Genomic DNA, 14,707 nt, shown 5'->3' on the forward strand with positions numbered 1-14,707 from the left:
TTGAAACCCTCAACATTCAGGGCTGATTCTTGTTATATGAGGTCAAATGTTACATTACATACGAGTTCCACCTCAACTTCAAGGTATATTACTTTAAATAGAATACATTTCCACTCCACAAATAATATATTGCGAAAACTCTCACTTTCTGATAAAAATCTTAAATATGAACTCGAGTTATCTGAACATATTTGGTAATATACATCAAGTAATTGGTGGAATATTAGGTGCTATGATTACAGATTTTCCAGCTGTAGCCGCCGCCAAAAGAGTCGAAATCGAATTTATAATAAATTTGGATTAGCTCAAACTTGAGCACAAAAGTTTAAAACAATTGAAAGAAACAAACAATAGCTGCATGCATCAATCATCATCACTCTTTAAAGTTACATAGTAACCAACGGGGTGTTGGTCCAGTGGTTCTATAGAAACTTGGTTCCCTGGATTAATCCGCGTTAGGAAGAGATTAATAAGTAATCGGTTCTTGTTCCTCTCTTCAAAATTACTTGATTTTTCACAGTCCGGACCGACAATCCGTGTCATCGGAAAAAGTTAGATAGTAACTAATTCGTACAAGAGAATAGAATAACTAATAACTCTTAAATATGTTATTATGTTCATTTGCAATAATACCAGATAAATAGACAAATAATTATTTCTGATTTTCCTTTTATGACATTTCAAGAAGATAGTTCAATGAACTTTATTTGAAATACAAAGAACAGAAAAGAAAAAACTTTAGATTGTCTGCAAAAGATTCAAGAGTTGTATTGATACTTCATAAATATGAAAGTGAGTCTGCAGAAACCGCAACTAAAGTTACCTACTACAATAACTTTAAACATCTGTTTATATCAATTACATCTTGATAAAAAACCTAGATTACATAGGTTTTGGGTTTAACTTCAATGACTTGGACTTGTTTTCTAATACTCTCCCGCAAACTTAGTGTAGAGTGTGAAGCTAAGTTTAGAAGCTCAAGTGCATCAGCTTGGTAAAGGAACGAGAGCTCGAAGTGTTCGTTTGAAGTAGTCAATTTCTTCACTTCACCATAAGATCAGTTAGTTTGAGATTTCTTCACTTCGCCATAAGATCAGTCAATAGTGTGAGATCTATTCATGTCTATCTTTGTAGCCTATTTATCCCAGGAAGAGTCTGGATTTCTTTACCTCGTTTAACTCCCCTGAGCTGTCTCGTAATGAATGTGAATCTTCTTCCATAACTAAAGATCCTTTTTACTCTCTGCTACCCATAACTAAACTAACTACAGACTGCTTCTACCAACAAACACTTCATACTGGATCATAATATGGGCTTTGGTGTGGGCTTTAATATCCTTAACTCTTAGTTTTAATTTATAGTAAAATGTTCACATAATTGAATAAAGAATGTAATGTTCATTTTTCAGCATTTGAAAATGTATTTTATCTAACACTATATATATTATCACCTAAAATTTTAATATAGTAAAATATTAAAATCTGAGAGGCTAAATGTTCAAAATCTCTAATCCACACCCTTGTTTTTTACAGTAATCTAAAGCAATTAACATAAAAGTAAGAAGGGTGGCCTGCAAAAAACGTAGAGCCAAACTCAAATACCATAACAAGAGCTTAAAGCCACACAGTATCTTATTCTCTCTTCTCTTCAACACATTTTACACAACACCTGATGGGAGACGAAGAACGAGCTGGCCACCCATTAAACTGCCAAACACCAAAAAAAAAACATAAATAATCTTAGAACACCCATCAATGTTATTATCAAGTATAGAGATTACTAGATAGAATTACATCAATTAAACAGCATTTACCTCTTGACATAGTAGTAACAAAAGTCAGCAAGAATAAAAGTTTGTATGACTTCAGAGAGTAGGACCATTATAGGCCAAAAACCATATCCTAAAGCAGTCAGTAACCTCCCTCGAGTGTCCCAAACCTGAAGGATCCAGTGTGCACAACTCAAGAACCTAGCTATCCCCAATGCAAATACGTAATGTGCTGTGAATGGCTCCACGATCTGAGACAAAGCGTTACTAGTGTACATAGGTAAAAAGTATATAGATACTTGTTTCAAAAGCTTCTACAAAGTACGTACCTTAGTGTTTTGCATGGCTCTAAGCTGAGGAAGAACTGAAACAGCCTCAAGGTAAACGCAGAAGGCCCATGAGACTCTATTGACTATATGATGATGTGTTGATGGGTGAAACAAGACTGACAGAACAGCACAAGGTATAACCTGCATCAAAAGAGACATTATGATCAAAACGGATTAATACTTTAAGAATAAATCATTCATCATTCTTTTAAAGACACAAGTTGAGATCTCAAGAAAGAAACCGAGACAGACAACAAGAGCTTACAATGTAGTAGATAGGAAAATTGTCTTTGTCTTCCATGTAACTAGCTTTGAGGTTGAAACGGATCATATAGATAACCCAAAGGGTAGTCACCAACGTAGCGGAATCAAGCAATGTGTGAATATCAAACTCCATGACGAAACTAGAATACAGTCTCACGGCCAAAAACAGAGCCGTTAGCTCTTGTGTCTTGAGAGACAATCCTGTCACAGAAAACACACACCACACCAAACAAAAGAGATAGCTATCAACCCTAATTTCGAGAATTCGGCAAGAGAGAGAGAGATGTGATTACCAGCACAAGTCTTCTCCTTGGTGAGTTTGTAGATGAGAACGGAGATTCCAAGGGCGTGGACAGCCTCGGCAGCGACAAAGAAGTTGTCGTGATCGTGAACAATCATTCTTAAGAGAAGGAGAGCAGCCATGGCGGAAACAACACCGAGAAAGGCTTTGACTTTCGGTGGTTGCCGGCGAACCCATGTCGTCAAGGCGTGGATTGGCTTCTTCGCCGCCTTCATCTCCTCCGATTTCACTTTACCTGAAAAATAGAAACAGTAAAAAGTCGAGACTTTTGGTAACTTTTGTACGAACCAAATGTTAAGTCACACTATCTTATTCCTACAAAACAAAAAAAGAAGTCGAAAAGCTTTGACAGTTTACGACGGTGACACGTGTTGAAAGTTAGATTCGCGGTAGGCCAACGATTCTGCCCTTGTCTCCTACTCTCCTTGTGGTAGTAGTATCCGTAGATAAACTAATGGGTGGGTATTATTTGGGGCCTGGATATTTTTAGCGTAAATTAACGATAATCCTTACAGCCCAATTAGGAATTGGATTGGCCCAGTATACTAAAGCCCAGCAATCCGACTAGTCTCCATATAGCTAATATAATTGACCTCTATTTTTCACTCTAAAATAAAATTTATAGATATAAATATTTCAATTATACTCTGTTTTTTATTTTATAATAACCTAAAAATAGGTTTATTCTGTAAATAGAGTAAATCATTTATTTTTGTTCGTACTTTATTTTTTATTCAAAAATAGAATACCATTAGAATATAAATCAATAGAATTATTCTATTTTAAAAGAAAAAAAAATAAAATGAACCGTAGGATCTAATACAAAATCCCAATTACAATTCCCTCTCTGTCATAGCCATGCCCTGCGACTGTGACATGCAACTCTAATTATAAAACAGCTTAAGTGGCTGAATAATTCAGCGATTGAAAATTTTAATTTCTATGACTAGTCACATGATGATACAACAAGTAAACCAACAACATTCTGTCGCCACTTGAGTTTTTTTTTGTGCTAACTGGTTAAGATCATTCAAAATGAAAAGACTTGGATATAACTATGATATTAAAAAAAATGATATATACTTTGATTCCCTGGCCAAAAATAGCTAAAAACAAGGAGTCAAAACATAATAGCTAGAATGAAACTAGGTGTGAGCTGGTGAGAGGAGGTGGTGATCACTGAATCCAGTTGATGAGGAGGTTCCTGAAGTGCTTCATGTTTGATCTAGCGTGGGTGATAACTCCGAATACTTGCCAGTTGTAGTTGCATGTCGTAACTACTTGTAACGAAACGAACAAAGCCCATGATCACTACGATCTTTTTGGAATATGAAGAACAATGGCAGCGTATTTTGTGTCTCGTGCTGATTTTGAGAGTGGACTGTTATGATGGACTTTGCAACACTAGGAGGAGATAACAACGCTAGCATGTATCAGCAACTTGGTTTGCAATGTATTGCTACTTATCAGCCTCGGCTCGGGCACGTGAAAGTCATACTCTTGATCAGTGGACAATTGGCTCTTCACTCATTAAACCAAGTCAAACCAAACTTAAAATATTGCAGCTTGCGTAATCGTCTGATCTTTTATTATGTCTTCTTTAGGCTTAATTATCTAATAATTGATTGTCCGGCCGGAAAGAAAAAACTAACTAATGATTATCCCTTCTATATTTGTACACCTTATTAATGATATCTGTATAAGACCATGTCTTTGCCTCAAATGGCTAACGCGTTATTTATCCAAAACAAGTCTTCTCTACATAATTTTAATTTGTACTAATTATTATCTATAAGGTATGTATAAAATTAATGCTCTACTTGCAAATACCAACAGTAGTTAATTAACAAGTTGAATAATCATTTATTAAATAGTCTACTTGCAAATTCCTGCCTCGCGACTTATTTATTCCACTCGTCTTTCCGTTTGTAGCTACGAGATCATCATATAGCTATGTCTTTTTCCGATCACATCGTGTCACGTTCTCTTCCAATATGGCTTTTTATTTTCCTCATATTCTTAGTATTACTAGGAAAATCTCAAAAGGAAGTTTTGAAAGTTAAAGTTGGAGTCGTTCTTGACACAAATTCGACATTAGCTGATTTGAGCTTGCGGGCTATCAACATGTCCCTGTCAGAATTATATAACACTCATAATGGCTTCAAGACAAGGATTGTCCTCAACATCCGAAACTCCAAAGGAACCGTTGTTGGTGCTGCAGCTTCAGGTAAATAATGTGTCGTGAATATTAGGGATATTACATCCCACCTGAGAATTCTAAGTGACAATAAGTAATATATAAAAGGTTAGGAACAATCCACTAATTGTCAATTAGTTTTAAGTCGGAACTCCATAATTAGCCCATGAAACTTATCATGGTATCAGAGTTCAGATCCTAAAACTCGAAACCCCTAATTAATATGACCCTTCCGACCGGGTTTATAGGTCGTGCTTAACATTTCCTGACCAGGTATAAAAGTCATAATTAACTCGCTCGACCGAGTATAATTGTTTTAAAGTTCTAAAATTTTTGGCCGATAAGAGACATCATCTCGAAGATGGGTATTAGGGATACTACATCTCACATCGGAAATTATAAGAGACATCTATCTATCTATACTATTATTTGCGAAGTAATTTTTCGCAATGGAACTCACACGTTAAAAGTTAGAGCGGTTAATATCGATAATACCCTTAATGAATATAAATATAAATTACCCATAAAATAAAAACGAATTTTAATTATTTGATTATAATGATAACTAAAATTAAAAATGATAAGGATTATCCAAAATCTAGAAATATATTTTAAAATAAAAAGTTAGAACGGTTAATATCATGATCATTTATATTCTTAATGAATACATCATATAAATTAGCCACAAAATAAAAAACGAATTTTAATTCTTTTGATTAGATAAATTATTAAAACTAATAATATCAAGAATTATCAAAATATGAATATATATATTAAATAAAATAGTTCTTATACATATTGTGTTGTTTTCTGTAAAAGTTTTATAATAAAAGAGTTAAAAGAGTGATTTTTTTCGCAACGGAACTCTCACATTGAAAGGTAGAGCAGTTAATATCATTTATACCTTGAATGAATAAAAATATAAATTACCCATAAAATAAAAAAGAATTTTAATTATTTGATTAGATAAGTGACTAAAATTAATAATGATAAGGATTATCCAAAATCTAGAAATATATTTTAAAATAAAAAATTTGAACGGTTAATATCATTTATATTCTTAATGAATACATATATGATATAAATTAGCTACAAAATAAAAAAAAGATTTTAATTCTTTTGATTAGATAAATTATTAAAACTAATAATATCAAGAATTATCTAAAATCGGAAAAATATTAATTAAAATAAAATAGTTCTTATATATTGTGTTGTTTTCTGTAAAATCTTATAATAAAAGAGTTAAAAACTAAAAAGAAAACACAAACCACATAACTAAATATCTATACTATTATTTGTGAAGTGATTTTTCGCAAAAGAGTTCTCACATTGAAAGTTAGAGTGGTTAATATCGTTTATACTCTTAATGAATAAACTATAAATTACCGATAAAAAAAATAAATTTTAATTGTTTGATTAGATAAGTGACTAAAATTAATAAAGATAAAGATTATCCAAAATCTAGAAATATTTTAAAATAAAAAGTTAGAGTGGGTTAATATCATTTATATTCTTAATGAATACAACATATAAATTAGCCACAAAATAAAAAAACAGTTTTAATTCTTTTTATTAAATAAGTAATTAAAACTAATAATATTAAGATTTATCTAAAATCTAAAAATATATATTAAAATAAAAATAGTTTTTATACATATTGTGTTGTTTTCTGTAAAAATCTTATAATAAAAGAGTTAATTTTTTTTTTAAAAAAACACAAACCACATACCTAAATTTTAATGAAATAAACTTTAAAAAAGTTAATTTATAGACTTTAGTGTACAAATAAATTTAAAAGACAAAAATTATTTTAGATATTAGATACACATAACTAAATATTAATCAAGTCATTTTAAATTTTTATATAATTGAAATGGAAATAAATTTTAAAATAAAAAAAATATATTTTATTGTACAAATATATTGACAAGACAAAAAATATTTTAGACAACAAAACACATAAATAAATATTAATCAAGTAAACTTTTTTATTTTTAGATAATTGAAAAGATAATAAATTTTAAAATAAAAAGATAATTTTTGTCGTTCATATGGATGCGGAGCCACCAGTTTGGTTAACAGGGTCTATTTGAGTCTGTTTTTGTTGCTGACAAAAAAAAAAGATAATTTTAAATATATTTTAGTGTACAAACAAATTTACAAGACATTAAAATTTTTAGATGAAAACATAAATAATTTTTTTCATTATAAAATTTATTCAGTAATGAATATATTAATAAGTAATTATAAATTATTTACGTCCGCATCCGCGGGCCAAATGCCTAGTTAAGTAATATACAAAAGATTAGAAACAATCATTAATTGTCAATTAATTTTAAGTTGGAAGCATGTAATAAACCCGATTTTAACAGTGAAACTTCGTATATAACGTATGAAATATATTTGCAATTTATTGTCCATACTATATTATTTTCATTATCTTATATATAATATAATTAATTTCATAGTACCAAAATCTTTATCAAAAATTAGAGTCCGGTAACGGCTGGTTGGGGTCAATGCCGTAGACCTCCCTGTGTGTTGAATTTCTACATTTAGCACATGAACAGTCGCGAACTATATATGAAAGTTTGCACACACAAAAAAAAACTATACATGAAAGTTCTCTCTTAGGGTGCGACAGGTCTCGTGTTCAATTTTCAGATAGCCCCATTTGAGTTATTCTTTATTAAAAGAAAAACTATATATGAAAAAGACCTGTGATCAATGATATCTAAAGATCCTGGTGTAGTGGTCTTATATTTGAAGTGACTGTGTTGTCTAAATCGGCAAATGAGTCATGAATTCGAAAGCGGAAGGCATATATAGATCAGCAATATTAATTTGAGATACAAAAAAAAGTATAATATTTTCATGATACACAAGGGTGTAAACATAAAACTTTTATAGAAAAAAATATGTCTTTGGCAGACCATAAATCATTACTAACGCATATGATTTATCTATTTACAATTCTTTTTACTCATATCAATGAAGACACCCCCTCCCCTCCTTTCCCCCAAAAAATCGGTAGCTATTTGATTGATTTCTTTTAGTGATCCAACTCATATCAATAAAGATCCTGGTCTAGTGGTCTTATATATGACGTGATTGTGTTGTCTGAATAGGAAAATGAGTCATGATGTCCAAATCCGGATCAGGATAGTAAAATCTTGAATCCGTCAAAACCGAATCCGGATCCGGATATCTTGATTTTAGGTATGAATATCCGGATATGGATCTATATTTTCAAATATATTATTTTTTTTAGTTTTTATTAGTAATTATATTTGATATAAGAATATTTATATATATATAGTTTTATAATATATTTTTATTTATTTAATTTTTATAAATATGTTATATATGTATTATTTTAGAATCTTAGTATTTTAAAAAATATTTATTATTTATTTTTAATTATTTTTACTAATCTCAATTCAGATCGAGATATTTACGACAGCGACTAATACAATATATAGACGGATATTCGGAAACTACGAATCCAGATCTGGATATTATTCACATATCCGAAGAATCCGGATCCAAATACCTTAAATTTTTTGGATATCCGTATCCGTGCCCTACTATAAATCAAGATATTAAGCCTTAATTTTAACTTCAATGCAATGTTTAATAAAGGCTTTAATGCAACGTTAACCTTAAATTTGCAGCTTTATACTTGATAAATAAGAGGAAAGTGGTGGCCATTATTGGACCAGGGACTTCAATGCAAGCTCCATTTTTAATCAACCTCGGAAACCAATCTCAAGTTCCAATCGTTACATTCTCCGCAACAAGTCCGCTTCTTGATTCCCTCCGAAGTCCATATTTCATCAGGGCCACACATGACGATTCAGCTCAAGTTCACGCCATTAGCGCCATCATAGAATCATTTAGATGGAGAGAAGTTGTGCCTATTTATGTAGACAATGAGTTTGGAGAAGGCATTCTTCCTTACCTTGTCGATGCTTTTCAAGAGATTAACGTTCGTATCCGATACCGAAGCGCTATATCAATACATTCCACCGATGATCAAATCAAGAAAGAGCTTTACAGACTAATGACCATGCCCACTAGGGTTTTTATCCTGCACATGTTGCCTGATCCCGGGTCTAGACTTTTTAAAATAGCGCGGGAAATTGGTATGATGAATAAGGGTTATGCATGGATTGTTACAAATGGTATAATTGATCTCATGAGTTTAAGGGGAGGACCAAGCTTGGAGGATATGCATGGTGTCTTGGGTGTCAAGACATATTTTCCTAGATCAAAAGAGCTAGCTTATCTTGAAGCTCGTTGGAGAAAAAGATTTGGAGGAGAAGAGCTAACCCATTTTGGATATTGGGCTTATGATGCTGCCACAGCACTTGCGATGTCGGTTGAGCAAATAAGTAACGAAAACATGAGTTTCAATACGACCAAAAACATTTCGAGAGGTGATAATGGGACTGATCTTGATGATCTGGACGTAGCTCTGTCTGGTCCTAAGCTACTTCAGGCGTTATCAACGGTCACTTTCAAAGGCGTTGCCGGGAGATTTCTGCTAGAAAACAGGAAGCTAGAGCCAACGACGTTCAAGATAATCAACATAGAGGAAAGTGGGGAACGAGCAGTTGGATTCTGGAAGTCAAAAGTTGGACTAGTGAAGAGATTAGGAGTGGATCAAATAGGCACTAACATCTCACACAGCTCGCGTGGACTTCGAACGATAATATGGCCTGGGGATACTACTCTTGTGCCTAAAGGTTGGGAGATTCCAATAAATGGAAAGAAGCTGCGGATAGCAGTTCCAAAAAAGGATGGTTTCAACAATTTTTTGAAGGTAACAAAGGATGCAAACACTAATGCTCTAACCATTACCGGGTTTTGCATAGATGTTTTTGACGCGGTAATGAGACAACTGCCATATGCTGTCCCTTACGAGTACGTCCCCTTTGAAACTCCGGATGGAAAAGGAGATGGAAATTACAACAACATGGTTTATAAAGTGTTTCTTGGGGTAAATTATACATTGATCCCTAGCTAGACCATTCATGAACATTTTTATTTCCAACTTCGATAAAAATGGCTTTTTGAAGGCTACAACTGAGAACTAGTAAAATGAATAGATAGGTTTTGAAATAGTTACCAATGGAATATAATGAATTCCAGATTTTTTCCATTTTTTTGACATGGAATGGTTTTCTAATTACTGAATGTTGTTTTTCGGAATAATTTAAAAGGAACATTCCATAAAAAAGCAGTTGCACCCGAATTTATTTTAATCCATATTGAGCTAAACTTCTTCTTTTTTTTATGTTACAGGAGTTTGATGGAGCTGTGGGAGATACCACAATCTTGGCTAATCGGTCTAACTATGTTGATTTCGCATTGCCATACTCAGAAACGGGTGTTGTATTTGTAGTTCCTGTCAAGGATGAGAGAGAGAAAGGAGAATGGGTCTTCTTAAAGCCTTTAACAAAGCAGCTCTGGTGTATGATTGCTGCTGCGTTTATCTACATTGGACTCGTGGTTTGGATTTTTGAGTACATAGCAGATCCAACTTTCAGGACACAGAGGTTCACTGAAAAAATATCTAATGTGTTCTACTTCTCATTTTCAACCCTATTTTTCGCACACAGTAAGTTTATTTTGTCACACAACCTCAGTTCTAGATAAAACTATATTGACCACATTTGCAATATTTTATTTATAGGGAAGCCATCAACGAGCATTTACACAAGGGGTCTTGTTGTGATTTGGTGTTTTGTGGTGCTAATATTGACTCAGAGCTACACAGCTACACTCACATCGATGCTCACGGTTCAAGAGCTTCGACCAACCGTGAGACACATGGATGATCTAAAAAAAAGCGGAGTGAATATCGGATATCAAAAGGGTTCGTTTACATTGGAAAAGCTAAAACAAGAAGGCTTCAAAGAATCTAAGTTCAAAATTTACAATTCTCCTGAAGAAATGCGTGAACTGTTTCTTAAAACGAGCAGCAACGGTGGTATTGATGCTGCGTTCGATGAAGTCCCTTACGTAAAACTTTTCATGGCAAAATATTGCCAAAAGTATACCATTATCGAGCCTACTTATAAGGCAGATGGCTTTGGCTTTGTAAGTAAACCATTATAGTATGTTTTTTTTTTACATTTTAGCAAGTATCGTAGATGTTATTATTATTAACTCTCCATGTTTTGTTTTGGTAAGGCTTTTCCGTTGGGATCTCCGTTGGTACCAGATATTTCAAGAGAAATCTTGAACTTAACAGAGGGAGAGACCATGAGAGCTATTGAGAACAAGTGGTTCGTTGAAGAAAAAAATTGTCCGGACCGGAACACAACTGATGATACTCCAATCCAGCTTGACCACCACAGCTTTCAAGCTCTATTTATGATCGTCTTTGCTAGTTCTCTGCTTCTACTCTTTATCATGCTGTCTTGTAGAAGATACCAAGAGGGACGAGGAAACATGAACGGAGATCCACCCAATCCGCCAGGCGATGGGCCTGATGACCATCTGCTTCTATTCTTGCTCATATTGGCTTCTAGAAGATACCAACAGAGACGAGGCAACATAATCGGAGCTCAATCCAATCCTCCAGGCGATGGGCCTGACGGCCAAGACAATGCACGAGCTAATCAAAACCGTGAAGTAAATGAAGGTGGAGCTGCTGAACCAGCTGATAATGAGCATCGTATTGTGGAAGTTCGTGAAGGAGTTAATATTGGAGATGGAGATGGAGATGGAGATCATGAATCACATCGTATTGGGAAAGTCAATGTGCAATTACAAAGGCAACAGTCACAAGTTCGCCGTCGCTGCAACAAACTCTTCTCTGAGAAAAATATGCCCTTAGGAATGGCTGCTTCGCCTTAGAGGATCCATTTGGCATAGAGTTCAAAGCGGTCTTCAATCAAGGTTACGGTTTGACTTCAGTTTGAGTTCTCGGTTTTATAAAAAAAATTATTGATCTTGTAAGATTGGTTGAAATTTCAATAAATTTTCAATAAATGTATTATTAACTTTTGAATCTTGATAACCTACTATGAGACTGAATTTGTAAAATAATTATTTCTACAAGATATGCATAAACTATCCTGCTTGTGTAGTATACATTGCTTTGAAACTAATCGGAGTTTTGGTAATGTTTTGCCCGGAAGAAAGAAAGAATTTTGAGAATAATTTCTGGAGACATAGAAGAGAAATTCATCTTACCAATTAAAGTGGAGGAAATTTTACTTCCAGGTCTGGGGTTCGAATCCCGTACTATGCAATTTATTGCAGATTTTCTCAAATCCAGGTTTCAAGTCCCGGAGAGAGCACGATTTATTAGGCAACTATTCAGTTTATAGAAGGAAGGATTACAGGCAACTATGCGATTATGGAAGGAAAGATTACAAGAGATCTTCAACATGGTGCAAGTAAATCTGGTCAGGCGTGGATCTTCATAGGACGGCTCAGATGATGCAGTTAGGCGTAGATCTTCATAAGACAGGTAGTATTGTCGGTTGTCGAATCGTCTATGTAATATTCCTAATAATTGTAATATCATAATAAATCAGCGTTAAAAAAAAAATAAAGTGGAGGAAATTTTACTCTCAAATTTAGATTTGTTAGAATATTTAAACCAAGAGCCCACTATAGAAACAATAATCTAAAATATATAGTTTTAATTTTAGAATCTAGTTTATTATTTTCGATATGAATGATATGAGAGCAGTTTTAGAGCATCCACAAGGTAAACAGAATGTCTAAAATGTTTCAACAAATTAAAAGTTGTTTTCTTAATTTTTTTTACTTTTGATTTATTTTTTAAACCAATCAAAAGTTGTATACTGAGGTTGTTAAAAGGTTCTGCAAACATCTCGGCAGACATACCGTATCAGTCTCTCTCTTCTGTCCTTTTTACTTTTAATAAATTAACTAGATTTTTAACCCGCGTTTAGATTTTTTGTTGTTGTTTTTTCTATAAATAGATTAGTATATCTTTTATTTTGATTATATAAACTGTCACGTGATCAAGTTCAATTACACGAATATGTTTTTTGTTACTTAGATTTACCAATTATATTGTCCATAAAAAAATTCTAAACATATAAAGTGGATATATTTTTATTCGTTTATGTGATAAATTAGTAAAATCTTTTTGATACAAAATTTCTATATCTAATATTCCTTTTAAAAATTATTGCAGAAAAATATAATTGTTACCAAAACATAAAAATATGGTTTTCATTTTTCGGGAACCGCTCGATTATTTATGAATTTGGATTTGATTTCTGGTTTGGTTTGGATAACAATGTTAGGAACCCGTTAAAATTTCGAGTTCAATTCAACCATGGTCCAATTCTTTTTTTTTAAAGAAAATTTAGAGTAATTGGGGTTAAATGATATTTTTGAATTTTTAGATAAAATAACAGATAATTCAGGTGATTCTATTATAGCATAAAATTAAAATAATTTTAAATATTTTGGATACAAATAGTAGGATAATCCATTTTTGGATAGTTCGGTTTATAGGTAGTAGTTTTAAAATACTTGATTATTTTAAAATTGAAATAATTAATATTTAAAATATATAAACTGTATTTTGAATATTTGGAATTCAGTTTGTAATTTCGCTCTGATTTGATTTTAGTTTTTTTTTTCTGTCCCCAATATATAGGAACTCTTCAGATATTTATAAATATTAATTTGGCGTTGATTTTGTTTTTTTTTATTTGGAAAATATTATTACTTAGAACATAATAATATATTAAAATCATTTTAAATGTTTGGTAAATATTATATCAAATAAGTCTACAATAATAGAAATATTATTATATTCACAGAAATATGTATTCAGTTATTCATGTAATTAGGATTACATATCGAGAATATTTGATATAATGTATTGTGAGGTGGACATTAAACACAAAATTTAACATATTACAAAATGTTGAATTTGATATGTTTTGGTTACCATATATTTTCGATGGTAAATAAGGTAGGTTCCATAATTTTCCTATTTTTTATCAGTTAGTTATTAGGTTGTTATAATTAATTTCCACAAATTTTAATTAAAATTAAATACCAGTGGTACTCCTGTAAATATTTCAAAAAACTAAGGGAATGTCAAGGAAAAGGCTGTTGTTTTAATTGTATTGATTATGAAAACTCCATCTTAATGTATGAGTATGTAGTTGAAATTGAAAGTCGAGAGAAAAGTCGAGAGAAAAGCTCCGGTGACCCTTAGATCCGGCCGACGGTGTGGGATTTCACAGCCACCGTCGGTCCGGCCTTTATTTTAGCTCGTCTTCCAGCCTTCGTAATGTTGTTCCCGTCTGCTATCGGCGTCACACTCTCCTCGCGGTGGACGTTCGGCTTTTGTTCCCGGCGCCGCACTTTTCTCGCGGTAGACGTTCGGTTCGTGTTTCTGGCGTGACTCCTTTCCATTAAAAGGGAACGGCCGGCTCTAGCTTCCACGTCGTTTGGATCTTCTGTAGTCGACGGCGGCGTTATTAGGGTTTGTTGTTTTTTCTTTTTTTTTGTTCTCGATTTGGTCGATCTCTGTCTGGGTGGGACCTCAAGTCCTCTCATGATGCGATCTCGAGCCTTTTGATGTTCTTTGAGGAAGAAAGGGTTTGTGATGAAGTTGGTGATTTACGATGGTTTTGGAGTGGATGAGATCTCGAGTGTGTCTCGGTGAAGCTCTCCTTGAAAAAGTTAGGCGAAGCAAAGGTATTGTAGCTACGGCCTCAGGCGTCCTCCGGATTGAAGCTCAGATGTGCGCCGTCGAATAGGAGGTTCCGGCGCGTCGTTGTTGACGGTGAGGCGTAGTGGTTTGGTCGGGATGGTGAGGGCGTGATGCGTGTATC

The 14,707-nt window shown here is 33.2% G+C and overlaps 2 protein-coding genes across 3 annotated transcripts; one reads left to right on the plus strand and one right to left on the minus strand.

The window, feature by feature from the left end:
- Positions 1 to 1,472: 1,472 nt before the first annotated feature.
- On the minus strand, positions 1,473 to 2,975 carry LOC108834775 (uncharacterized). The gene is made up of 5 exons (XM_018608100.2): positions 2,655 to 2,975; positions 2,363 to 2,562; positions 2,098 to 2,238; positions 1,814 to 2,019; positions 1,473 to 1,706 (listed from the first exon to the last, which is right to left on the minus strand). The coding sequence occupies exons 1-5, from the start codon at positions 2,875 to 2,877 to the stop codon at positions 1,658 to 1,660; spliced, it is 819 nt and encodes a 272-aa protein (XP_018463602.1). The 5' UTR covers positions 2,878 to 2,975; the 3' UTR covers positions 1,473 to 1,657.
- A 1,640-nt stretch (positions 2,976 to 4,615) lies between these two features.
- Positions 4,616 to 11,791, plus strand: LOC108816614 (glutamate receptor 2.5-like). 2 transcript variants are annotated; one of them, XM_056990531.1, is made up of 5 exons: positions 4,616 to 4,889; positions 8,534 to 9,861; positions 10,167 to 10,482; positions 10,558 to 10,971; positions 11,062 to 11,791. In XM_056990531.1, the coding sequence occupies exons 1-5, from the start codon at positions 4,616 to 4,618 to the stop codon at positions 11,724 to 11,726; spliced, it is 2,997 nt and encodes a 998-aa protein (XP_056846511.1). In that variant the 3' UTR covers positions 11,727 to 11,791. The 2 variants fall into 2 exon arrangements, with proteins under 2 accessions (XP_056846511.1, XP_056846512.1); XM_056990532.1 differs by having other exon boundaries at positions 10,558 to 10,964; positions 11,058 to 11,791.
- The last annotated feature ends 2,916 nt before the right edge of the window (positions 11,792 to 14,707 follow it).

The sequence above is a fragment of the Raphanus sativus genome, chromosome 7 (genome assembly GCF_000801105.2).
Source record: "Raphanus sativus cultivar WK10039 chromosome 7, ASM80110v3, whole genome shotgun sequence".
Lineage (NCBI taxonomy): Eukaryota > Viridiplantae > Streptophyta > Magnoliopsida > Brassicales > Brassicaceae > Raphanus > Raphanus sativus.

Bases quoted from the DNA above. Each gene is read 5' to 3' on its own strand.
- LOC108834775 (XM_018608100.2), bottom strand. From the start codon at position 2,877: ATGAAGGCGGCGAAGAAGCCAATCCACGCCTTGACGACATGGGTTCGC. The intron at 2,020-2,097 runs GTACGTACTTTG...GCTTTGTCTCAG, and splicing joins GAGCCATGCAAAACACTAAG to ATCGTGGAGCCATTCACAGC. The intron at 1,707-1,813 runs GTAAATGCTGTT...GGTGTTTGGCAG, and splicing joins TGTTACTACTATGTCAAGAG to TTTAATGGGTGGCCAGCTCG.
- LOC108816614 (XM_056990531.1), top strand. From the start codon at position 4,616: ATGTCTTTTTCCGATCACATCGTGTCACGTTCTCTTCCAATATGGCTT. The intron at 4,890-8,533 runs GTAAATAATGTG...TTAAATTTGCAG, and splicing joins TGTTGGTGCTGCAGCTTCAG to CTTTATACTTGATAAATAAG. The intron at 10,972-11,061 runs AACCATTATAGT...TTGGTAAGGCTT, and splicing joins TGGCTTTGGCTTTGTAAGTA to TTCCGTTGGGATCTCCGTTG.